The sequence below is a fragment of the Polypterus senegalus genome, chromosome 16 (assembly GCF_016835505.1).
Source record: "Polypterus senegalus isolate Bchr_013 chromosome 16, ASM1683550v1, whole genome shotgun sequence".
Taxonomy (NCBI): domain Eukaryota; kingdom Metazoa; phylum Chordata; class Cladistia; order Polypteriformes; family Polypteridae; genus Polypterus; species Polypterus senegalus.
In genome coordinates, this window is record NC_053169.1 from 63,124,393 (window position 1) to 63,151,267 (window position 26,875).

At 37.6% G+C, this 26,875-nt stretch overlaps 1 protein-coding gene across 3 annotated transcripts in view; it reads left to right on the plus strand.

Annotated features, from left to right (window-relative positions):
* Positions 1–26,875, plus strand: part of fancl (FA complementation group L) — a 132,225-nt gene that overhangs the window by 103,339 nt on the left and 2,011 nt on the right. Inside the window, exons 9-14 of one of the 3 annotated variants that reach the window (XM_039738967.1) lie at positions 11,638–11,788; positions 16,404–16,487; positions 18,320–18,365; positions 18,447–18,528; positions 24,387–24,503; positions 24,585–24,656. In XM_039738967.1, the coding sequence (XP_039594901.1) occupies positions 11,638–11,788; positions 16,404–16,487; positions 18,320–18,365; positions 18,447–18,528; positions 24,387–24,503; positions 24,585–24,656 (552 nt within the window). Of the gene's footprint in view, positions 1–11,637; positions 11,789–16,403; positions 16,492–18,319; positions 18,366–18,446; positions 18,529–24,386; positions 24,504–24,584; positions 25,494–26,875 lie in introns of those variants that run through there. The other 2 variants (XM_039738966.1, XM_039738969.1) reach the window with 2 other exon arrangements.

Here is a 26,875-nt window from a genome sequence, read left to right on the forward strand (position 1 = left end):
AGCATTTAATTTCTTCAAAGCAGGCCAGGAGCTGGTAGATCTCTAATGAGCATCCAATTTAAAAACACTTAAATAAATCTAAGTATTCTTCTCATAAAATTGATGACCTAGTCCAAAGGAACAAATAATAAATGTAGACTAGGGCAGACATATAGATGCAGAACAGAAGACAACCAAAGCTGGAGACACTAGGAGCTCCATTTGTGACTGCACTAAGTTGGACTTGCTGACACATTCTTGCTTGTTGGCTTGATAGGTCTTAAATCATGGGACAGCAGTGCCTGAGATAACAAGCAAGCTTTCCATTCTGGAGAGTCTGAAATTCAGGGAGAAAGGGCTCATTACATTCATGCTGCCAAACAAGTCCTGGGGTTGCTTATTATTTCCATCTAGAAGGTCATCAAACACAATATGTGTCACCCTACTCTACTGACGCTCACTGGCTACTCATTGCCATCAAAGCACAATGATAGCTGTGCGTTTATGATGGATATATAGTCAATGAACATTAAATTAAGTGATTTGAGTTTTTAAATAAAAGATAAAAGAGGTATATTCACATAAATGTTTTACAGTAAACCTGAGAGAAGACAGAGGAGATATCTACAGTAACATAGAAAATTAAATGAACTTAGAATAAAACTGAAGTGCTTGAAGTTACCTTAAGGATGAACAATTGGAATGAATAGAGAATGCCACTGATTGAAAGAATAACTTCTTTAGTAGTTGAATGGTATAAAACTCATGATAGATCAAAAAGGAAAGATTTCAGGACTGTGGGACTACTGAAAATACTAGAATATGGTAATTGAAGTGAAATTTCCAGGAACACTCTTTTATAAAATCCTGGTTGAGGGCTTTAAAACAGATGCAAAAATTATAAGTGTTTATTGTCTATCCTAAAACCGGTACCGTTAATTCTTTAAACTGTGACTCTACAACTTCTGGGATAGAAAATATACTACTTCATATTAGACTTTAGCGGGAGATTTTGGTTAACAACTCACATTTAACAACAAATCAAATACATATATTGTATTTCTGGATTTCACTACTACAACTGCTGAAAAGATGCAGCAGTGAATGCACAAAGCTGACATTGCGGGTGTATATATTCCATGCTGCAAGCATGCAAGCCCCACCTAATTCAACACGTCAGGCTTATTCCAGGTTTTTTCAGTCTCACCAATGACGATAAGAGCAACTGACACAACTAAATGTAATCTCCTAGCCTGCCCTTACACCATGTTACAGATGAGGTTCAGCACAGGTTGTGGCTTTAGCGCTAATAAAAGTCCTGTTCGATTAGAAACACAACCTTAGAAAAAGATTCCAACTTTTTGTTGCCACATTCTTAGTAACACTTTCATTTAAATGATTCTGATATATGCATCACAAAATGGTAATTCACAAAATCTATGCTGTCTATTGAATGTGCCCAGAAGTAAATATATTTTACATATAAACTGTGTCATTCATCACCAACAATCATTTTTGTCAATCAGAGGCAACAGAAAATTATATTTAAAATCTTTCTAGAAACTGGTTATAAAGGTGTGTTCCTCTAAAGGGGAACAGTTACAATGTTCAGTTTTTTAAAAATGAAAAGTGCTCTTTCATTTAGAAGAGTTTAAAAAATCACAGCATGAAATAATTCAGCTGGTTTGTATAAATTACCCGAAGAAGGCAGTATACTGTATGCCACCATGTTGATTATTGGGATTAGAATTCTTTCACTAGCTCTTTACTAGACCAGTGATGTCAATTGTACCACTCTTTTCTAGTGATTTATACAAAAACCAACTTCATTGTTTCATGCTGCATTTTTTTCCAAAGTTCACACATGACTTTTCATAGTGTGCTCCTTTAATTATGTGCACAAATAATGATTAAAATAAAGCCCTTTCATCATTTTTGAAATGGACCAAACTTGTTTGCTGTTTTTATTTTGTTTTCTGCTTCAGAAAAAAAAAATATGATTTAAATGCTTAGACTAATCATTCTCATCATTCTGAAGTGTTTGGAACTACTGCTAATAGCTATGTGCCCTTATATTGTTTTATATTTGGAACTTTAAGAAATTTTGCATCTTGAAGTCCCAGTATACATTCATCTATAAATGTTGCAAAGAAAATGAGAGGTTTCCATAATTTTGCATTTTTAAAAAGTTTTGGTGCAGTGAGCTATTTAAACTACAGTATCCATCCATCCTTCATCAAACCCGCTATATCCTAACTACAGGCTGACAGGGATCTGCTGGAGCCAATCCCAGCCAACACAGGGTGCAAGGCAGGAAACAAACCCCGGGCAGGGCGCCAGCCCACCGCATAGCACACACACACCCACACACCAAGCACACACACTAGGGACAATTTAGAATCGGCAATGCACCTAACCGGCATGTCTTTGGACTGTGGTTAAACTACAGTATTTCATCAATATTATTTCTTGCTGCCTCATGTTGCAGATTACCTTTAATTGAAAGATAAAAGTGTGTAAATACTAACTTTAAGATTTATAAATTGTATAAACTAATTCAAAAATGTTTTTAGTACCAGGGTGTTGTGCCATGTTAGCCATTATGAATGTAGAGAAAAGCCCAGCTTGGCTTTTCTCTAAAAATGTTTTTAAAAAGTCACTTAATCTATATGATTTGAATTGCAATAATAATTAACCCTACCACCTAGTTCCCTACCCTTGTGCTTTTTTTTTTTTTATTTATATAAACTTACTAGCAGGCTTCGCTCGCCAACCCCTGTGTTTGTTTAATCGTATATACAATTAAAAAAAAATTTTTTCTTTGGAATTGTTTCAATTTCATTATTTGCATTTTTACTTTAAAGCTTCATTAAAAACAATATTTTTTGGAAACACATTGTGACAACGCAACGACTATCGTTTCTGTTTCTCTAATAAATAATCCGGCTTTTTCCAATATTTGTCCCTGTGATTTATTGATTGTCATAGCAAAAGTTATTCTGACGGTAAACTGTAAACATTTTAATATGAATGGCATATCACAATCTCCTTTGTTGTGAAATGTTATTCCCGGAATATATACTGTACATTACCTTTCTTTTTGCCTGTTAAAATTTGCATCGCTTCTCTGTGATCATCAATATACACCTGACTGAATTGTGTATTCTTTGAACTTCAGCTTGTCATTGCTATAACTGTTCCGGGACCACAGATTCCCATAGTGTATGGTCCATTATTGTGTAAATTCTCATTTTGTCCATTGAATGATGCAAATGCGAAAAGACTTTGTTGTCTACTCTTTGCTTTTTTTCAGTTACACCTAGTTCTGATGATTAATCACCTTTTGTTTGTGGTAATGCAATCTTTTTTATCTTTTCTTTGGTACTGTAGCGACTGACATGATAAAGTATCACAAAAGTTTTACTCGAACAATCGCCGACTTCCTAACTCCAAACACAACTTTCTAGCACTCTCTCTAACCCCTCCTCCCCCGGGTCTCGCCCTCCTTACCACATCAATCAATACCCCGCTACCAGTCTTCCGTGCTGTACTCCACCCTCCCTCAATCGGACCGAACAGTCACTTACTTAAAACCAAAAAGGCCTCAACCTGGCTGGGATGCTACAATACTTTAGAATTTTACTGCTTTCATATTCTGTACCTTTCTCTGCATGTGTATCACGCCATCATTTGTTTGAGCCTTTGGAATTTCACTGCTTTCATAATCTCTTATCTGCCTTTTTTTCTCTCCAACGCCTTTGGGTCTTTATTTTTTGGGTCCTTATACGCTTTATACGTGCTGAGAGCACAGGATGTGTTTTTTGCTACATGCTTTTATACGTCTGAATGTTTTTTGATGGGTGTGCTCTTAAATGATATCTTTTGTAAGTACAGTAGGCCATGTCTTGCTAGAATTTCATGTTCCACGACCCCGCGAGACGACCCTGGGACAATCCCTTGGCACCAAGTCTCATGTTTACGGTCCCCGCGAGACTTTCCATGGCAAGTCTGTTTTGTCTCGCAGGTCTTTTAAATGTCTTCCGAGAAGATCACATATCGTCGCCTTGCTTTTGCTTTCCAGGATTTTTTTTTTTTTATAATAGAGAGATTAGTTTTTCTGTTGTATTAAAATATTATTGGATGCCATTAATTTGTGCATAAAGATTTACAAATGTATCATATTTTCCATTGCTTTATTAAAGTTTACATAAAATTATTACCTTGCAGCTTCGGTCATATTTTAATTCAACAACTATTTTTGGTAATTACACATAAATATTCATAACCCATGTTAAAAATGATTTTCTTACTTCCTTTCATGTAGAAATTGCAGCATAGGTTATACTTTTAGATCTAAAGGTAGACTTAAATGCATTCCGTACCAAATGTTTGAAAATCTATATGTTCTCAGTAGGTTTACTTCATATTTAGCATCCTTAGACCCACTTCATCAAATTTTGACTGGCAAATTTTGAAACCAGACCTGGACAGTGTCAGTCCTTTGTAGAGCCCACTCATGCACAAAGCCATACTCGCACAGGACCAATTTGAAAACACCAGTTAATGTGAATGATTGTCCTTCTTTATCTTAGAAGATGAGAATAATGCAAGTACAGAGAGAAAAACCCATGCAGACAAGGGGGAGACCCTGCAAACCCCACATGGAAAATGACCAGGTGCAAACTTAGTCTGCTGAGTGTACGAAGCAGCAGCAACATTAACCATAATTGTACTGCCTTGCCCTACTTCAGCCTTTCTGAATCTTTGTTTTTTTAATGTCTGTAAGACATTACTCACTCATTTATTTTGTAGTTGGCTATAGTTTCCTTCAAAGATGTACACTAGAACAAGTTTTTACTCTTGCAAATGATTGTGTGAAACAAGAGAATCTAGAAACTTTTTAAGTTTTCACGTTGTAGCGGGGCCACATAGTTAGTGTTAAATGTCAGTTCTGAGTGCGTTTTGTTTCATTGTCCCGTTTGCTGTTTGTATGTGTATCAGTTAATGCTGTCCCCGTAAAGGAGGGCGGATGATGGAAGGAGACCACAACCGCAAACCTGGAAAACACCTGTTCTTAATTAATCAATCACAGCCGTCACATAGACTATTTAAGTAATCAGGAAGGAGAAGAGAAAGAGAGAGGGAAGGAGAGATGAAGGAGAAAGGAGACCATTTTGTTTGAACCACGTTTCAACTTACTTGCTGTTTTTTCACATCGCGCCTTTTCAACAGTTTGCTTTTCATTTTGCCGGACTGTCTTTCAACCTCCATCTGCTGAGACCCCGGGGTCAATTCGCCATCCACCATACGCCGAGGAATCACGGTGAGGTTGCTCCAATCGCCGGGAAAATCAAATAACGCATTTACCGCTAGTTCAGTCATCCGTATTCAGGACAGTTTTATAACCGGACTCAAGTTCACAATCATTCAGTTTATCAGTCATTTTGTTATTCGTGTTGTGTGTTATATGTTACAGGGGCAAGGGAGGGTTTTTGTTGTATTTATATTTGGTGGTGTCTTGTTGTTGCTGGGGTGGAGGAATATTTATATTTATATCTGTTTTCTGCATGTCTTGTTTCATTTAATACATTTAATCTGTTTAATTACATCCTGCTTTTGTGTACTTACATTTACACCATCGATTGTGGGGAAAAGTTTAATTGGTTTGAAGTACGGCTTGATAGTTAGATTATTTCTCAGTAAATTATCCAGGCTACAGGTCTTGGAGGTGTAGCTGCCGGCTGGGTAAAGGGGTCGGCCGTTACATAAGTGGTGCCCTCTCTGAGGAATCTTAATTAATGCTATCGCTGTCTGCCTTTAAACGTTCCCCAATTAACATGTCTTTAGTGCGTGCCAAGCAGGACGACACCATTGCTTTGCCACGGTGAGATGATGGAGTAGCCGGGGCATGGCACGTCACGGTCAGAGCGTGTTCAGCGGTGCGGGAGGTGGTGGATTCATTGCAGTCGCTGTACCTCGAAGATCACCATGGACCTGAGGAGAAATGCCTGGAGGATGTCTCGCCTCCGTGGGAAGATCTGGCGCAACAACTGACCCAGTTGGTTGAGTAAGTCCGCGAGGTTGCTGAAAGTGCGGGCTCGCATCAGCAGCTCCCAGGAGGAGATAAAAGAATACCTTAATGAGCAAGTTCAACTCCTGGGGCGGGAAATCGTGTTGTGCCTCCAGAGGTGGGATCAACGCTGGCAAGAAACTCTTCAGGGGTAGGTCTGAAGGAGTCTCCAGAAATTACGTCAGTCACCCTGTCATTCAACGCTGTACGGGTCTCGTAGGGGGAGTGAATACATCAATCGGCCCTCTGTTCCTGGGGTGCGCTTTTCCTTTCCCAAGTTAGGGGCTCCATATAACATCAATGATGTCCTCAACTTTGTGGAGGACGGGGAGGCGTATCTGGCTGTTAACCCTTTAACCCCAGAAGAGCTTATGGGGGTGATAGGGGCATCCCTCTTGGGGCCGGTGCGGAGCTGGTGGCTGACGGCCAAGAAGAACATTATAGACTGGAAATCCTTTCGTCGATCTTTCCTCGCGGCTTTTCTTCCGGATGACTATGAATTTGAACTGGAAAACAAGCTGCAATTTATGGTGCAACTGCCATCGCAATCCATCCGGGACTTTGCCTATGAATATCGGGCTTTGTGTTTGAAGTGGCGGCCGGCTATGTCTGAAGAAGAGGTGGTCCGCCGCATCCTTAAAGCCTGTAACCCGCAGTTAGCTGGGGGTCTCAGGGGGGTTGTGGGGTCGATGGAAGACCTGGTGAAGGTGGGCTCACAAGTGGAATGGAACTGGGGAAACTCAAAAACGTACTGGAACAAGGTACAAGCCAGTACACGAGAAACCCAGCCCCTAAAACCCCAGCGAGCCAAACCTTGCCGGTCGGAAGCCGATCTCACCATCATGCAAGCGAGTACATCCCTCCTGATCGTCCCAGTGAAGCTGCGGGGGTGGCAGGTGGATGCGATGGTGGATACAGGGAGCCATCACACCTTAATCCGCTCAAACATGTGGAAGAAGATTAGCTGACCGACAGACAACTTAACATTTGCCCCGTCTGTCAAATTTGTATTGGCAAATTGGTGTGATCACAGGGCCCTAGGCAAAGTCCCCTTGAGGTACAGTGTACTCTTCACCACCTGGGAAATGGATACATATGTCCTGGATGACCGGCACCTGTCAGTCCCGTTACTCCTTGGGCTGGATTCTTTGACCACCATGAGGATGACCATCCATCTCAGTCCCAGGGGGTACACGGTGCCGGGGGAAGGGGTAAGCAAATTCATTCATAAATCCAAAGAAGATCTGGGCTCAGAATTCATTGGCTTCTACGCGGCAGTGAGGAGTGACGCAAGCACCTCGGCGGCAGCCCCAGTGGAGGAACAGCCCGAAGAGGTGAGGCCAGTGCTGAAGAAGTGGGCCGAGGTGTGGACTGAGAAATTAGGAGTCGCCCGTGGAGTTACCCACGTGATCCACACCTCGGACGAAGTTCCAATAAGGCACAGAGCCTACCACGTTTCTCCACTAAAGAAGGGCATAATTAAAGAACATCTTGATCGAATGCTCGTCGAGGGAATAATCAAACCATCTTCCTCCTCCTGGGCGTCCCCTGTGGTCCTCGTGAAGAAGACGGATGACACCTATCGTTTCTGCGTAGACTACAGGGGGTTAACGGGAAGACGAGCCTGGTACGCATATCCCATGCCCCTGGTTCATGATATTCTGGAGTCACTGCATGGAGCTGCAGTTTTCAGCACACTAGACCTCCACAGTGGCTATTGGCAGGTGCCGATTGATGAGGGGAGTAAGGGGAAGACGGCAGTCATCACCCCTGAAGGCTTGTTCCAGTTCACAGTCATGCCTTTTGGGCCTAAAAATGCTGGGGCCACCTTCCAGCGGCTCATGGAACAAGTCCTGAGGGGGTTGATAGGCAAGATCTACTTTGTTTACATCAACAACGTCATTGTTTACTCCCTTTCTATTAAACAACATCTCCAGGACTTGGACACCATCTTCCAACGATTACATCAAGCGCACCTTACGCTGAACACAAAGAAGTGTACCTTCATTCAACCCCACATACGCTTCCTCGGGCACATTCTTTCATCTGAGGGGGTCGCTGTAGACCCCGAGAAGACCTTAGCCATCCGAGACTACCCCACGCCCACGGATTTGAAATCTTTACGTTTCCTTGGGTTAGTGGGGTGGTATCATAAGTTCATTCCCAGGATGGCTGATATAGCGGCTCCCTTGAACAACCTAAGAAAAAAAGATGTCCTGTGGGAGTGGACAACAGAGTGCCAGGGCGCGTCGGCGACTAAAGAGCCACCTTCAAGAGCCGCCGGTTCTGGCCCAGCCAGATCCGCAGCTCACTTTCCAGGTACAAACAGATGCCAGCAACCTGGGGCTTGGCGCCATGCTCACTCAGAAAATCCACCAGGCTGAACATGTCATCGCGTACGCCTCTCGAGCCTTGCACGCTGCTGAGCTGAATTATTCGACAGCTGAAAAAGAGTGTTTGGCTGTCGTGTGGGCTGTGGAAAAATGGAGACGCTATCTGGAGGAGGCTGAATTTGAAGTGTACACCGACCATCACGCTGTGACCTGGGTATTTAATCACCCGAAGACCTCCTCCCGTCTAACCAGGTGGGTACTCTGCCTCCAGAACTTTACTTTCAAGGTGACCTATCGGAAGGGATGTGGCAATATCGTGGCTGATGCTCTGGCCAGGGTGTCAGAGCCACCGGGGATGGTGTGTTTGGCAGAGGCAAAGAAGATGATCCTCCCTCTGCCAAGAAGCTTTGAAGACCTGACTCAAACACAAGCCACCAGTCCATTCTGCCAGTGCATCAGGGAGGGACTGGAGCAGCAGCGGACTGACCGGGTACACTTCGTGGACCTCCAGGGGGTTCTGTACAGGACCACTCCATCCTCCCTTGGGGGTCTGCAACACCAACTAGTGGTCCCCGAAGAGCTCATCCCCAACTTTCTAAGTTACTATCATGACAGTCCTTTAGGTGGTCACCTTGGAAGGACAAAAACTTTATTACAGATCCTGGGGGTTGCGTGGTGGCCGTCTGTCCGGAAAGACGTTTGCCACCACGTGAAGAAGTGCGTAACCTGCCAGCAGCTCAAAAACCCACCTGGTAAACCGGCAGGATTTTTACAATCGACAATCACGGATGGACCGGGTGAGACTTTGGGAGTCGACCTGATGGGGCCATTTCCTGTTACCAGCTCGAGGAAGACCGTCCTGATGGTGGTGATTAATTATTTTTTAAAGTGGGTGGAGCTGTTTGCATTAGTGGATGCTAAAACTAACAAGATATGCTCCAACCTGAAGAACGAAATCTTCACCCACTGGGGGGTGCCGAAGACCATCGTCTCATACCGGGGTCCGCAGTTCACGAGCTCTGTACTAGATGAACTTTATACAGCCTGGGGAGTGAAGAAAAACCTGACAACAGCTTACCATCCCCAGGCCAACATGACAGAGCGAGAGAACCGGACCCTGAAGAACATGATCGCCTCCTATGTGGGGGAACGCCATCAGGATTGGGATAAATGGCTCCCCGAGCTCCGGTTTGCCCTGAACACCGCTGTGCATGAAGCCACAGGTGAGACGCCTGCTTTGGTTGCGTTGGGCAGACAGCTAAAGGGCCCGCTTGATCGACTCCTTCCCAGAGCCCCTAGTCCAGAAACCACCAGCTACAATAATTTATTTAAAATGGAGGAATTACGGCGGAGAATCCAAAAGAGGTTGGTGAGTTCGACATCCAGACATGGCAAGTTGTATAATGCCCGGCGTAAGGAAGCGCACTTTCACCCGGGTGATTTGGTCTGGATTAGAGCTCACCATCTCTTGGATGCCAGCAAAAGGTTGTCTGCCAAGCTAGCGTCTAAATGGTTAGGTCCAGCCAAGATCATCTTGCAAACCGGTCCTGTTAATTTCCAGTTTCAAAGGGGTATCGGCACTGACTCCAGGCTAGACACAATCCATCTGGCCAATCACAAGCGTGCTTCGGCCCTCCCTTGTCCAAGGTTGGGGGGTGGAGGGTGGGGGGGTCGGGGGATGTAGCGGGGCCACATAGTTAGTGTTAAATGTCAGTTCTGAGTGTGTCTCGTTTCATTGTCCCATTTGCTGTTTGTATGTGTATCAGTTAATGCCGTCCCCGTAAAGGAGGACGGATGATGGAAGGAGACCACAGCCGCAAACCTGGAAAACACCTGTTCTTAATTAATCAATCATAGCCGTCACATAGACTATTTAAGTTATCAGGAAGGAGAAGAGAAAGAGAGAGGGAAGGAGAGAAGGAGAAAGGAGACCATTTTGTTTGAACCACGTTTCAACTTACTTGCTGTTTTTTCACCAGTTTGCTTTTCATTTTGCCGGACTGTCTTTCAACCTCCATCTGCTGAGACCCCGTGGTCGATTCACCATCCACCATACGCTGAGGAATCATGGTGAGGTTGCTCCAATCGCTGGGAAAAATCAAACAACGCATTTACCGCTAGTTCAGTCATCCGTGTTCAGGACAGTTTTATAACCGGACTCAAGTTCACAATCATTCAGTTTATCAGTCATTTTGTTATTCGTGTTGTGTGTTATATGTTACAGGGGCAAGGGAGGGTTTTTGTTGTATTTATATTTGGTGGTGTCTTGTTGTTGCTGGGGTGGAGGAATATTTATATTTATATCTGTTTTTTGCATGTCTTGTTTCATTTAATACATTTAATCCGTTTAATTTTACATCCTGTTTTTGTGTACTTAAATTTACACTGTCGATTTTGTGGAAAAGTTTAATTGGTTTGAAGTACGGCTTGATAGTTCGATTATTTCTCAGTAAATTATCCAGGCCACAGGTCTTAGAGGTGTAGCTGCCGGCTGGGTAAAGGGGTCGGCCGTTACAACGTTACTAAATTACTAAAGGTTCTTTTCATATACAAGAATAAAATGTTAAATGATAAAAATTAATTATTTGTCTGAAGATGTATTAAGGTTAAAAACTGAAATACTGTTTTTTTATACGTATAGGACCTATTAGTTGTACATTTTCATGTTTGAAAAAATAGCCATAACAAAGGTTTAATTTATTTCCTTACAATTGGCTTGAGTTGCTGTACCAATAAACTCGCCATCACATTTTCTGAGTAAAATGCCTGTCTCTTTAGTGATCATTAGATTTTGCAGAATTAATGTCACAATTTTAGTCAAACAGATTAAAGTTGCACTGGTTTCATGCTTAAAGTGTTAGCATCACTTTGTTCTACTGTGAAATTAGACAGAATAGCATCTTGCATTGAAATTTAAAAATTGAATTGAGAATATGCACAGTTTTTATATTTAGAATCTTATGCAACTATAATAATATTCCCCTCCATCAGCAAAAATTTTATATAATTTTAGAGTCTTAATACCACGAAAAGTGCCTAAAAATATTGTTCCCCAATATTTGTGATTGCTGTTAAAACACATAAATTATTTTAATTTCTAAAATAGATTTAAAGGGATTAGGAAGAAAATGTTTCAATAGAGGTTAAATATGAATTATTGGTAAAATGTTTCTTAATTTAATGGAATAAAACAGCACTCTTCCCCTGTACTTTCAACAACAACAATAATAAATTAGCTCCTCATTTCTTTCATAGAGTTGCTTAAAGAACATTCATAGCCAGTTTCTGGCAATGCTGGAATCCTTAAAGCAGTTTTGGGATGTAATGGATGAAATAGATGAACAGACCTGGGTACTTGAGCCTGAGAAACCTACAAGAAGTGCAACAATGCGACGAATTGCAATAGGTAATGTTAATATCAGGTAATTGCATAGTACTGTATTTAAAAAGGGGTTGCATTAGAGGCTTTTAATCAAATCAAATCTAATCTAATGACTTCATTATTTGTTAAAAAAAATCAATTATAGCAATAGTAATCTTGGCATGTTCTCTTTCAAATAAATTTGTAAAGAATGCAGTAGTATTTTCAATGAATGCTGCATTTCTATTTGTAAGAAATGTATAGGAGTAATTTGCTGTTTTCTAGTAAAATTAGTTTATTATAGTTCCAAGAAAAACTTATCTTTCATTTTCCTCATGCCTCACTTAGAGAGAGGCCTTTAATCTCAGTGTAATTTCTGAATAAGCCCTGGAATTGATTGTGGGTTCACAGGTGGCTCTGTAATTTCAATATGACCACCAGGCAAGAGCTCGAAGTAGGGCAGTTGATGTCTCTGCACCTCCAAATCTTTCAAAAGTGATTAGGATCCAGATCTTTCCACCGTTTGAGGGACAGTGTTTTGTCATACATTTCTTTTTGGGGACTGTGTGCTCTTTCAAAAAAAAAAGGAGATGTTGCCATCTGTGGCTTTTACGCCTTGGCTTTATACTCTTTCTCAATGAGCAAGTTGTTCTGAGCTACCTGCTTTGTAGCATTTTGGAGAAATTTACAAGTTTCTTGTGAGGATGCTCTGTTTCCCTTTAAAAAACACCAGCTTACTCAAGGATTATCATGCCTTCTATGCTAGTGTCCACCTTCTTCCACTTGCATGTTGATGTGTATTATCAACTCTAATCCATGTTTCTTCCTAACTGTTAAGGCTGTGTACACCCCTGCATTTGTCCTGTGGCACCTTTCCTTGTCTTCAGTCCCTGCTGTGATTGAGGCATTACCTTATCTAATAGAAGTAGTACATTTTTATACCTTTATACCTTACTTAGTTATGTTGGCGCGCGCACACACACACACACACACACACACACACACACACACACTATTATAGTAAAAGGCATTTTAGAATTGTGATAACAAATAATCCTTATCCGTCTCTTTATATATAGTGTAATGGTATCTGACTAACTCACTCACTCACTCACTCATCAACAAGATCAGTATTTCCTGTCTAGTTAAAAAGCGGAAATTTGGCAGGATGATACATCTAGGCTGGTATTTATCTACTAATAAAGGACATATATCAATATTTAGGAGTAAAACACAACCTACAATAGTAAAATAAGTACTCCAATATCTCAAAAATGTTTTGACGGATTTGAATTTCTCAAAACTGTGTATACAGATTTAACTGTTAACTATGTACATTAAATATAATGACAAATATGGTGCAAAAAGAATAATCAAAGGCACTTTCATGCCAGATTTTAAAATATAAGGATGGGTGTATCACCATTGTCTTAGAAAATTTCCCAGGCAAAGCTGGGTTACACAGCTAGTAATTTATAAATGGAAACATATAAGTAGCGTATTATTTCACTGATAAAGTATCCTCTTGATTGGAAATAATCTGAACAAGATCTTACACTGTTGATTGGATTCAGACAACACTAATGTACATAAACATTTATTATTTTTACATTCTATAAATTGTAATTGTAATACATAACAAAATGTGAATTAAATCACTTGCAAAACAGAAAACTGAACTATTTTGAAACCTACAGAAGAAAACTGTGCTTTCTGTCATTAGTCTTTATATTTTTTGGTTGAACAGCACAGCACTCAGACACTGTGGTTGAAATTTGACCATGAAAAACAATTCAGTAAATCATAGTTACATTAGTAAGTGTGAATAAATATTCAAAATTTGTAATAAAAGCCAATGTTCTCCCTAGCATCTTTTAGCCGGGCACTCCACAGTACAGTCATTACTACAGTATATAATGAGTATCATAGGTGCGCTGGAAAGAGAGGCCACTAAATGAAATGACATCACAGCTGAAGGATTAAGCAGATGAATCAAAAAGTACAATTTTGTTTCCTCTCTGATGATGCTTTCAGATGTATTACCTTTGTTGTCCAACTTATCTAAGACTTGGCAAAAGCAAGATGTCAATCTTACCGAAATTTAGCCAGTTTTGCTCGCAACAAAAGTGTCCATCATGGAGTTGAAAGACACTTTGAAAATATTTTCAAAGCCTACATCATTGTCTGGCAGAAGAATGGTCAGATTTCTGCATTGTTTATACACAGAGTGATGTAATGTCATTCAAAATTGATATGATAAAAATATGATAAATACCTAGACAGTTGTCAAGCACCTTGATGCAAGATTCCCTGACATGCCAATTATTTCCAGCTTTTCAAAAGTTTACAATGCAGAAACTCATGATTCAAGTGAGTCTGCTGAAATTCTTTTTGATCATCCATTCATCCATTGTCCAACCCGCTGTATCCTAACTTCAGGGTCACGGGGTCTGCTGGAGCCAATCCTAGCCAACACAGGGCGCAAGGCAGGAAACAAACCCTGGGCAGTGCACCAGCCCCCCGCAGGGCTCTTTTCGGTCATTAATCCAAAAATGGTAGCCCTCCAATTTTACAATTTCAAAATAGCAGGAAAGAATGGACAGTTGTGTCAAAAATGACCAGAAGTCAATCATACAAAGACTTCAGTCCAAAACAGATTTTACTAAAAATGGCAACAACATCAGAGCTCAAAGATTCGTTTCCAAATTTAGCCAAACAAGCTCATGTTGGGCTAGTGATCCCAGTGAGCACAGCTGAATGTGAAAAGGGGTTTTCTGCCCTTAAAATGATCAACACATGTTTGAGAAATTGCATGAATCAAAGCATTCTAAATAATCTCATGCTGATCTCCTTGGAGGGCCCAGATCCTGGGGGCTTTGATTATGGGAAAACTGCAGACAACTGGGCTTCTAGGAAGAAAAGAAGAATAAATATTTAACTGAAGACACCTTCTGCATGTGCAAGTTGGCTTTGAAGAATATTTTAAAATTTTTCTTCATTTGGTTTCCCATACTTTTTTTCCATAGTTTTCACTTTTCTTCCCAACAGCGACAATACTTGTGCCTCTTGGTTTATGTCATAACACTTGTGATTTAAAATTTTTGTTAGGGTTGCAGGATCCTGAATTAGATACTTCTTAAATTTAATAAAAATATTCTGCCACAAGTGTCAAACCTTCAAAAAGGAAGTCATATTGAATATTGGAAAAAAATTAATAATAATTAACTAATAAAAGCACATTTAATTTTCTCCACCACCAAATTTCCCAGTCCCACCCCACCTGGCTACTTTTTCATGCCACCCGGCTGGAATAAAATTCTGGGGAAAACACTGCAAGCTATTTTATATATTGAAAAATAAAATAATATTTTCCAGTGTTTTAATGCAATACTTTTACATTTTACATACTTTTACATTTTCTTAAATACGATTATCTTAGTACTTTTATCCCACTGTATGTGCAAATATTAAATAGAAAAATCTCCTTACACAGTGAATTGTTTTGCAAGCAATACTACAGGTTCTGTCCTAAAACTATCTTAAGCATGAATGACCATCTACCACTGAATATTTACAATACAACTATCTTCTAAAATGTTACATAATTAGAGAACTACATCTGTAATTAGTTTCATTTTAATCAGCATGCAAGTTTATCTTTTCTTTTTATTTAATGAAGCGCATAAACACACTCATTCCTCAGACTATAGTTTTTCCAACCTGTGTTGAAATTTCCTTAATTTTTGTTTTTTTAATAAAGTATTGTTACTTTTATGAGTTAAAAAAGGGGGATTATATATCCACTTAAATAAAAAACAAGGTATGTATTAGAATATAGCATAATGGTATTGGTCATGGCTTGAATAGGTGAGGATTTTTTTTCCCCCTCCAATGTGGTCCAGTGTGCCATATTTTGCCCAGATGATGTTGACTGCAAAAAAAGGCAATATGGTGAAAACAGCAAATTTTCAAAATTTAATTGATGTGAGTATTCCTTTGATATAATCACTAATTTCCACGAGCATCCATCAATTTACAAAAGTCACATAATCTAATTTTACAGTCACTTTGGGCCAAAGCCAGTCTTATCAGGATATGTACACACTGAGACTTGAGCCAACTTGCACAAAGTTTCCATGCAACCTAAGAGGAAAGTCAGAGTACTCCAAAAAAAAAAAAACAATTATGGCACTGTGAACAATGTGCAACACCAGCAACTTGACTGGGTTCAAAACCGGAAGTTTGCAACAGTGAGGGAGTAGCTCCAACATGTGTGCCACAATAAAATCTTTATTTGAAAATGTTAAGGTTGAATAACTCTTTAAATTTGACTAAAGGAACGATGATATTTACATTTTGATTAGATTTTTTTTTCTTGTAATTTTACACTAGACTATGTCTGCTAAGTTTTTGGAAGTATTTTTGAAAATCATTAAAACCAAAAGCATTAAAAAAGATATGAATTAGAAAAATTAGTAGAAAATCAATTCTTAAATGGCAAGATATTCATAGGTTTTCTCCTATTGGTATAAACGCTGCATACATGGAAACTTGAAAGCAGTAGTATTTTATCACAAGCAAGTAATTGAATGAATTTGTATATAATGATTTATAGCTATAAATAGGTTATGAATAATAATTTTGTTACTTTTTTCAACAGGAAATAATGTATCGCTTAACATTGAAGTTGATCCACGGCATCCCAAAATGCTCCCAGAATGTTGTTTTCTTGGAGCAGACCATGGTAGGTGTGTATATATATATATATATATATATATATATATATATATATATATATATATATATATATATATATATATATATATATATATATAGGTAATTCACATACAGTATAAGATTACAGTCTAAATTGCATTTGTAATCACTTAAACTGGAAAGGAGGCATAAGAGGTACTGTAGTTACTAGAATTCCATTTTATCAGAAGTTTGTTTACCATTTGACCATACTTATGAAGATTTAAACATGGTTAAGCTATCAGTTTGTGTAAATATTAATAGTGAGAGAGAGACACATGATATAGATATCCTTGACTCCATTCCAAGCTTGTTTATATGGAAGGCAAAAAGAAAGTATTACAAAAATCGAAAGCAGATCATGACATTGTTTTAAATGACTTCTAGCTATACTTCTGGGTTGAGTTGCAAATATTCATAATTTGAGATAATGGAAAGAAGAAGAAAGTGGTGAATATATACCAACCTGGTTGGATCTGGAAAGAAAATCATGTAAAACATTCACTCTGTCCTACGGTCACTAACTATTGTCATCATTTTATTAGTAATCGGATTAGGCTTTATTTGCTTATTTTAAACTAGTGTGAAAAACACTTTAAGAGAGACTGTTGTTTGCTGTTTCTTTTCAAGGTAGCTTGGCAGCCTTTCCCTCCCTCAGTTAAACATTATGTAAGACTTAGAGGTCATTAGGTATCTCTAACCTTGGAGATATTTACATTGCTAATGCTTCTACACCTTTTAAACAACTGTTGTAAATACAGAATTCATTTAATACACATTTTTTATTTACAAGTTAGGTACTTTGTGAATAAAGAATCTGCACCGTGTAATCCTGTGCTTAATATATAAATAAAATATTCTAATTAGTAATAATGGGAATATTAGTAGTATTTCAAGACACTGAATCACTGTATCTCATATATATATTTCTCTTCTGGTTCGTCCCGCCGACACGGCATTTCTCGACAAGCTACTAGTATCAATTAATATCACTGTCATCAACACTAGACCACCTTAGGCAATGTTAGGAAAGAGACCTCTTTATCAATATTTCAAACAAGAAGTGGAATTCAGTAATTTACAGTATTAATCATTAGTTGCAAAACTTGCTGTAATTCAGATTATATCTGTACATCGGACACCCCTCTCTATATTAAAATTTTCTAAAATATATCAGGATGGCCTTGCTAGGGCATATGTTTTATGACATTCCAAAATGTAAATCCTTTTGAGCCCATTATTTTCTTAACACCCTGATAGTGTGGGATTAACACTCATCGATAATCTTTTTACAGTAGATTTTGGAGTTACTGTATTTTGGACAAAATAACACTATTTAGTGATAAACTCGCTGTGATTTTTCTGTACTACTTTCTTAGTCCATCAACTAATCATACTTAAATGGGAAAATTATAAATGAACCTTCATAACTTAGTGGGAAAATTACATTATCTAAAACTAGCCACATTACCTGTCAAAAACTGCTTTATGACTACCACTGCTGTGAAAACATCATTTGTATTTTGGAGAATACAACACATTTCTGAAGGTGACTTTTAGCATGTCAGCCACATCTTTACTACTCCCCACTCTTCCCTATCCTTCTCTTTAAGAGCATCCAATCAAAATGAGAAATGTTTACTTGTAAGTGTACAGTGTGTACAGAAAAATGATTGCGTGTGTTACTCTAATCTTAGCAAAATAAGCACATATATATATATATATATATATATATATATATATATATATATATTTATGGATACTGTATGTGATGTTTAATTAATCATGTTAATAAATATCCTTAAACATTTCTTTCTACAGTTGTAGCACCTCTGAAAAATAAACTGAATACAAACATGCACTTATGGTAATGCAGTTATTTTTCAATTGAAAATATGTTTCTCAAATTTGTTGTCACGTATGTAACATTTAACATTAATTGTTGTAGGAATCCAGATTATAGCATACTGCACAATTTAAAAGAAGTTTTGGAAATAGAGTTTACATTACCAGGCTCCCAGGAAAAATCTGTAAGTACTGATGAAATGATAATTCTATGTGGTGCATACTTTAAGTATGGTCCTAAATGCTGCAAACAAATGCAAATAAAATATTTTAGAAACTTTAAATTACCTAAAAATATTTGGATTTGATAAAATGAAAACATTCCACATCGTAACTGCACATAAATGTTCAAAAACTGAAAAGGGTTAGGGAATTTAAATAGGCAAAAAGAGAATTAAATAAAAATACAGCAGTAAACAACAAAAATATTACACCATCAACGAGACTTATCTAAACTGGATACCGTGTCTGCTACATAAGTGGGCAGATGGGCTGTTTAATTTTTTGTTCACACAAATACTTTACTGGTATTTCTAGTTTTTTGCTGCATTCCAAATCCACATGTAGCACATTATATGCTTTAGGCACAAAAGGAACCCTCAACTCCATATTCTCCTGTGAACTATGCATGTGAAGGGATGTTGGTAAAGTAAGAGATGGACAACCTGACGTGGATATGCTTCTGTATCTGGAGATGAAAAAGGAGGGTTTCACCATACCTTACACCTAGTAGTTGGACTTTTCTTGTCTGCAGACTTTATAAAAGTTGTTTGTAGGGTTTTCAGAGACAGGTTCAGTGCTCATTTTAACTAGCAACAAAGCAAAAGACATTTTACTGAACAAGATTTAGTGCTGTAGTGAAACCCAAATTTTGAATGGGTGAAAAAGTTGGAAACAAATTTGCTGGTGTTCTATGCTTTAAAAAAGGGAGAGAGTTTAATTTTATCTAACTCTAGGAACCCTACCGTGTTTGTCCTTCAATCAGCTATTTATAAAGACAACCACAACAGGCAAATGTCAAAATAAGTAGAATAATAATGATGAGTAAACCTTGCAGAGTTTGTTTCACTGCAAGTTTGGCAGAATCTCAGAAATGTTCAGGAACTTTGCTGAACTAAGAAAAATGCGGAAGAAGAAACTGAACTAGCTTTGAGTGGATTATATTAATGCAGTGGCTGTTAAAGTATACCTGAAGGTTAGGGTTATGTCTGGCAAACATGCTGGACTTGATTATTTTGGCCAAAAATATGCTGTGACAAACTACAAATAAGTAAAATAAATATATGCCAGCTACAGTAAATGCTGGTTAAATATAAGAAAAGGTGGCATGGACCGAATGTATGTGCAGCAAACCTTAAACCCTATGAAATGATATCAAAAGATTTAGAACTATTTATAAGGTGTTTCTGTCTTCTTGATGGAAATAAGAAGTGCAAAGCACCTGTACAGATAGATTGGAAATAAAAATTAGTTTTGCCAGCTACATCCATTCTTACAAAAAGAAGATAGAAATGCCATGTACATAATAATAAATCTTTTGTTGTTGTTATTATTATTTCACAGGGTCTTGCATGTTTTTGGACTATGGAAGGGGGTGAATCAGGGTGGTTTTGACGGGGCAAGTATCGCCCAGAAACTCACCACTGTCTTTCTCACTTCATTGGTGTCTAGAAAAGTCCAACAGCTGGAGATCAAAGTTTAGAAAAGGGTACCCTTACTTCCAAAATTGCGGTAATGATTTAAAAGTTTAAAAAGTCACACCATATCTTTCTATCCAGCAAGGGGTGTATGCTCCCTGAGATTCTATATTCTTTTAAAAATTGCAATTTTTTGCTAAACCAAAAATATATAATACAATAAAATATGACAGTATATCCTTCATTGGTGTTATGGTGATAATTCTAAGTTCTTTTAAAATTGGTTGATACTCATAATAATAATATTTCAAAGGAAGCCCCTGCCAAAGCATGATGTAGATATGAGACTGGGCCACTTTGAGAGTGTGAGAGGCATTTTTCCTAGGTACTGCAGGAGCAATGTCGTCCATCTATCTCTAGGTGAGGCTCCATTTTCTGTGCAATTACCAGAGCTTTATACTGTTTTCTCAGTTTTTTGTTCCAAAATAAGAATATGCAGTTTCTAAAAATGTGATTCAAACTTTTTCTAGCTCAGTCTAATTTTAAATAATACACAGTTACTGCTGACCATAAATTGACCATCGCCAAACAAGGGGTACACAGTTCCATCCATCTTTTTGTTCTTATTGGTGTTACGCTTTCTCCTTGTCAGCTTGCTTATGTTGCCTAAGTGCTTTAGCTGTGTCTATTCATGGCCTCGGGTACATGTCTTAAATAAAACAATATAATGTTGAATAAACCTTGCAGATCAGAGTGGCATACTTCAAACCTTAGCCTACAATCCTCCGCTATCAGTTTATAAATTTACAGTGCATACAATCCAACAAAAATGACAATTCAGACAAGCCACCAACACAAACCCCATTTTTTCCAGTCAGGATTGTTTATAACATTTACTGTACATAACATTAAACAGAACTTAGTAAACAGAACAACACCATATGTAGCATTACTACAGTACTATATGTCTTGTGATTTATGATGTATGCATTATCATGAATTTATTTGAGGTAATACATAATTACATTTAAATAGTTAAAAATATTTTTCTATTGGAAGAAATTATGGAATACATTTTCCTGCTATCCATTGCTTTTTTTATCAGATTAATCCAGTTTGTGAATGTAGGAATGGGGAGATAACATCATCAACTAGTGCTTGGACTGAGCTGTTCCTTATAAAAGACCAAATTAATTATGTATTGTATTAAATAATGCTTTCCTATTTTGAAATCTAAATGAGTATATTACAACACTGAAATTGTATTCTTGTTGTGTTGAGTACTGCAATACACATCTAAGTTTAAAGCCATTTACAATGACAAAAGTTAATTCTGCCTAACAAACAAATAAATGTAGAACTGCAATTGCATATTGAACCAGCTACACCCTGATTAAATTCATTATAGTGAATAGATGATATACAAATGTGACATATTAAGGAAAATATGTACAGTATGTGGGAAGTTTCAGAATACACTACCAGGTCTTTTACTTAAATACTGGCGACCATGTACAAAAAATATAAAAATCTTATCCTTAATTCAAGCTGCCATAAGTCAGTCAGCAGTTCAGCACAACTAAAGGCACTAATTATATACTTTGGTACAGGGATAGTTTCCTTTTAGCTGTATGGTATGATCAGACTTGAAGTTTCTTATTGGAGAAGATTAACCTAATCTTAAAACATTTTTGAACTTGATCAGAGTGGCAGTCACACTGAGTTCTATAAAAAGAAATAGAAGAGGATGCTCCACAGTCTGTCTCAGACCTTGTCCACACTAGCAGATACATTTGAATATACTTCTTGTTTTATTTATTTTGTACTTCTATATACTCTACACCAAGACTGTTTTCAATCTCTGGAAAGTAATATTTTTTAAAATATTCTCCAAAGTTTGAAAACAGCAAGTGGATGAGAAAAATTTAATTTTTTAACACTAGAATCCCTGAAGTCCACAAAAAACCTTGTAATCGTGGGCCACCTTAAACTCCTTTATGCCTCTCTATCAGCGTCTTTTGTTTTGCAAATGTGTTGATCAGCACAAGCAGCCTGCTATCCCATCCCCCTGCCAGGTCTCTTTGTCTAGCAGTGAGGTGCCTGGAGTTGTATGGGGTAAATAATATATCGCTATTTTGAATACATATATTTCATGTGTGTTCCATGTCAAAAATGATCTGTGTAAGTGTAGGATGACAGGAACTGCTGAACACATAGCTAAAACAGTATCGTTTTCCATGTTATACTAATAATGATGTGAAGTGTATAATGTCAAATATCAAATAATGCGCTTTCATTCAAGAATATAAACAATGAAAAAACATTGAATTTATATGTTCATGTCAATGAATTAAAAATCCAAGCTCAAATGTCAATTGACAGGAAGTTGTTATGTATTCATGAATGGTGCAGAGGTACGAACTGCTGCTTTATAACCCAAAGGTACCGGGTTTGAAACCGGGTGGTCTGTGTTTTGAGTAGTGAGCTGCTGTTATTATTATTAGCCAGTGAAATCGCTGTGAAGAAGCTGTCCGTTGTTACAGTTCTGCCTTTGTCCAGAAACTGATTCATTAGCTTTATGATCACAGACTTGGAAAATCTTTGCCCTGGGTTGTAACTTAAAAAATAGTTCTCAACAAAACTTGGCCAGATGTCCGAGATCACAGGAAATCTGTTGTTTTTCACACTTTCTGTACCTGTGTCTTTGTTGTGAAAATGCAATTGCAACATGTCGTCTGATAGCGATCGCGGGACATTGTTTCTTTGATTGCCGGTACAAGAAATAGTTCTGAGCAGGCATCAGCCTCAGCGCCAACTGTGGTCATCGTTGCTCTCGTGAAAAGAATGGAGATAAATGCCATCAAGAAGGAGAGGCAGGTTCATAGTACCACGTGAATGTCAGTGACAGAATAAAACTGAATAATAAAAAAACAAGCGCTTTTACAAGTAGCCAAAATTTACATGGGGCGTTACAGGCTCAAATCAAATATATGTTTTTATTATATTATAGTAATAATAATAATAATAACAACAGCAGCAGCTCACTATTCAAAATGCAGAGCACCCGGTCTCGAATCTGGTACCTTTGGGTTATAAAGCAGCATTTTTTACCTCTGCACCATTTAAGAATACGTATCAGCTTCCTGTCAATTGACATTTGAACTTGGGTTTTTACCTCATTGACATGAACATGTAAATCGAATGTTTTTTTTCTTTGTTTATATTCTTGAATAAAAGCACATGTTTATTTGATATTTGGACTAAAGTCTTCACACATTCACATGTTAAAACATATGATCATCATGTGATCAGGCACTGACAATAGTTTTGTCCTTAGAGATCTCATCTTCACTGTAGGGAACGGACCTTTCTTAACTTCTCTGCTTCAGCTGATGAGCATTGCACCATGAAACACTTCACCACATTTCATTTGGCATGACTCCTAGTCTGTTATCAACTTTATACTTGTTTGTAGCCCTTAAAAGCAGTTCTACTGTATTGTTTATTTCTCCCCCTTATTCAGTAATATCAGTTTACTATGGGGTTTGTTCTTCAGACTAATAGCACTTTTGGCTGATAAACTGTGTGTGCCCGTTGGGAAAGGTATACATGTGCGTTCGCGTTTCAGATTGAATGATAAAACTTTCAGCAACAACATGAAAACTGCATAGAAAGCTTTTAAAATGAATGCATCATTTTAAATGCATCTGTGCCAATGTGGACCAAGTATTTTTTTGTGGTTTTTGAGTACAAAAGTTTAACAATCTGGTACTTAGTGGCCTACTAGAACAGAAATGATTCATCTTTGGGATGATACAGCTAGCACAGAACTGAAGAAAACTGGTGGAGTCAGGAAAAAACTGCAAACATTACAGTGAATCTTAATTTTTAATAAGGTAAAAAAAATCTGATATTTCTTAATCTGCCAGTAAATCTTTAAATCCATAAATGTGGCATTTCTGAATTTTTGATGAATTGTGGTAAATTATACTAAAGCATGCTGCTGACATACAACCAATATCCAAGGCATAAAAAGTCACTTTTTATTTACAGGCAGTAAACATTTTATTCTTTAGAATGTTGTTACCTTTACAGTTAAACAGCAGTTCCTTAATGTAAAATACTGCAGTGTTACAGATAGAAGTCAAAATAATGTTGTCATCTTGATTGGAAGCATATGATTTTTTCAGTTCAATTTTAAACATTCAGAAAGTAACGCAAAATATCTGAAATATGGATATACTGTAATGTAATATCCCATATAACCATTTTAAATCTACTTTGCCATACATGCTATTTACATTGGACTAAATTAAAAAGTAAATAAAACAAAATACTTAAGTGACTTGAAAGACACAGGCATTTTTTCATTAACAAGTAAAGCTTCTCCCCTTTCAATTTGACAGAGTTTCAGTATGGATTGTGGAATTTGTTACTCCTATCGTCTTGAAGCAGCGATACCAGACCAAGTTTGCAATGATCCACGATGTGGTCAGCCTTTTCATCAGACTTGTCTCTATGAGGTAATTGCTGTCAGACTGACAACCAGTGTGTATATGTGTTAAATGCAGATTAGTGAGTAATTTAATTCCTTGTGTTGGCAGTGGCTAAGAGGTCTTCCATCGTGCAGACAAAGCTTCAATATTGTTTTTGGAGAGTGTCCATACTGTAGCAAGGTATGTACAACTTTTTATGACTATAGTGTAGCTGGATTTGTTTAAAAATTGTTTTTATATAAACAGAATGACTACTTTATTAGGTACAGCAACCTTACCTCTGAGATTCATTCTTCACACAATAGCAACATCCCATGTCCTGTCAAAACATTCAAACCAGGGAGAATAAGAAGTAATTAGGGGTGTGATTGGCAATAACCAATGTGGAGGGGTATGACTTTGAGCATTCAACGTACTCAGAATGACCCACAGACATACCAAAAGTCCAGTAATAAAGGATTTATTACAGGAAAAATAAAGTGTCAGGGAGGTACATGACACAGGGTTTACAACAGTAAAAGGAACACAGTAACCGCTAAGCCACTCAGGGGCCTGACTCCATAATTCACAGGGATTCATTCCCTGTCCATCTTTCTCTTCCTCTTTCCTGTCTTACCAATAGCACAATGTCCGTGAGTGTTCCCCAAACCCACAAAAAATATTAGACTACAGCTGGTAAGAGGGAAAATAGGTGTTTTATCAACAACACCTAATCATGAAAGGGTGGTTAAAACCAAAAGAGCAATAAGGAACAGAACAATAAAAAAACAACAAACTACACCCCTGTGGGCCTTACTATAACAAATGATGGGCCCTTACTGACCCATGGGGTGGATGGTCGACATTCACACTATTAATCATTTTTTGAAACACTCTCATTCTCTTCTTCCTTGTTATTGTATTTACCCATAGAAGAGCGGGAAATTCTTAAAACTGGACCATATAAAAACCTTTAATAGATCAATTATTTATATAAATTAATAAGGGAACCAATAATATTCTAACAAAAATATTGTAGAAACAGAAATGTATGTACAGATGTAAAAAAAAAAAATTCTGATTATTAACATAGCTAGGAAACGGAAATGAATAAACCCCAAAACCACAAAAATTCAACATAGAAAAAGTCTCAAAAGATAACAGGCATTAGTAATAAGGGAGAAAAAGAAGTCCAGAAAAATGAGCAGAAAACACAGAAGGAAAACTAATGTCAATGCAAAGCAGCAGTTACCACAGGTTGTTGTGAACATACCTCAGGTCAGGTATTGCAGCCAGGTGACTGCAGCACCAGTAGGCTTTTACCTAATCATAAGGCTTACTGCTCAATTAATCGATAAATTAACTTGATTAATATAGAAAAGGTGTAAATTAATTAAACAATAATGGAGGGAAATTAAAAAACTAAAAAACTGGCAAAATTTGGGAAAAAAAACACAGGGTGGAGAACCTTAATAAACCCTCACATCCAGTTCCTCTGATACTACTGATCAATTTCCCTACGTGCCAGGTCAGCCCTTGAAACCAGTTCATTCCCATTCCAAGCTCCTTTGTCTGGAATTTGAAAAAAAGAGTTTAAACATCCTGCTCAGGATAACTGGGGTCAGGAAAGCACCAGAAAACTCCTGAGACTGTCCATGAAGAACTCACCTGGTGGCCCTGAATGTCATTGCTGTGCTGGAACCCTGTCTTGTAATATAATGGATAGATCCCTGCAAAGGTGTAATAATTGGGCTTACACACAGAATTAATGCTGCTAGCCATCATTCCTCAAATAATGACTTCCAGGGCACCATCCATTATTTCTTATATTGGTAGCTCAGCCAGGACATGTTACCATGGAAATGGTTTCCATAAAAGGCTCTAATACAGTGCAAAAACAACCCTAAACCATGACAAGGTGTACACGATGCAGATATCCACAAATGCATGTTTAGCTTTTCATCAGTGTCAGATGATGGGTGGCACAACTAATTGCTCATTTAGTATTCATTTTATGTTATCTTACTACTCACCATATCAGAAAGCACTAATATTACTCATTTTCTTTCTATATTTGTACGGGAAAACTTGGATCTTAGTTTATCAATTGCCACTTAATTATTGTACTCACTGTTTAGTCTTAATATATTGTTTGTAAAAAAACTGCAAAAAGTACAGAGATTGAATTTGAATATATTGTTTATGAAATATACAATAATTCATATCAAAATCATTTTTCATGGCTGTTCAGAGTAGAAAGAACTTTATTGCTCAAAGTAATTTACAACTCAAAATATATACTAGGGTAATATTATAGTATAATAAAATTCAAAGTGAGTTGTGTATTTAAGCACAAATACAGTGAATAAACATACTTTTTACCCTTCGTTTTTAATTTGCATGCCAAAATAATAGCATTT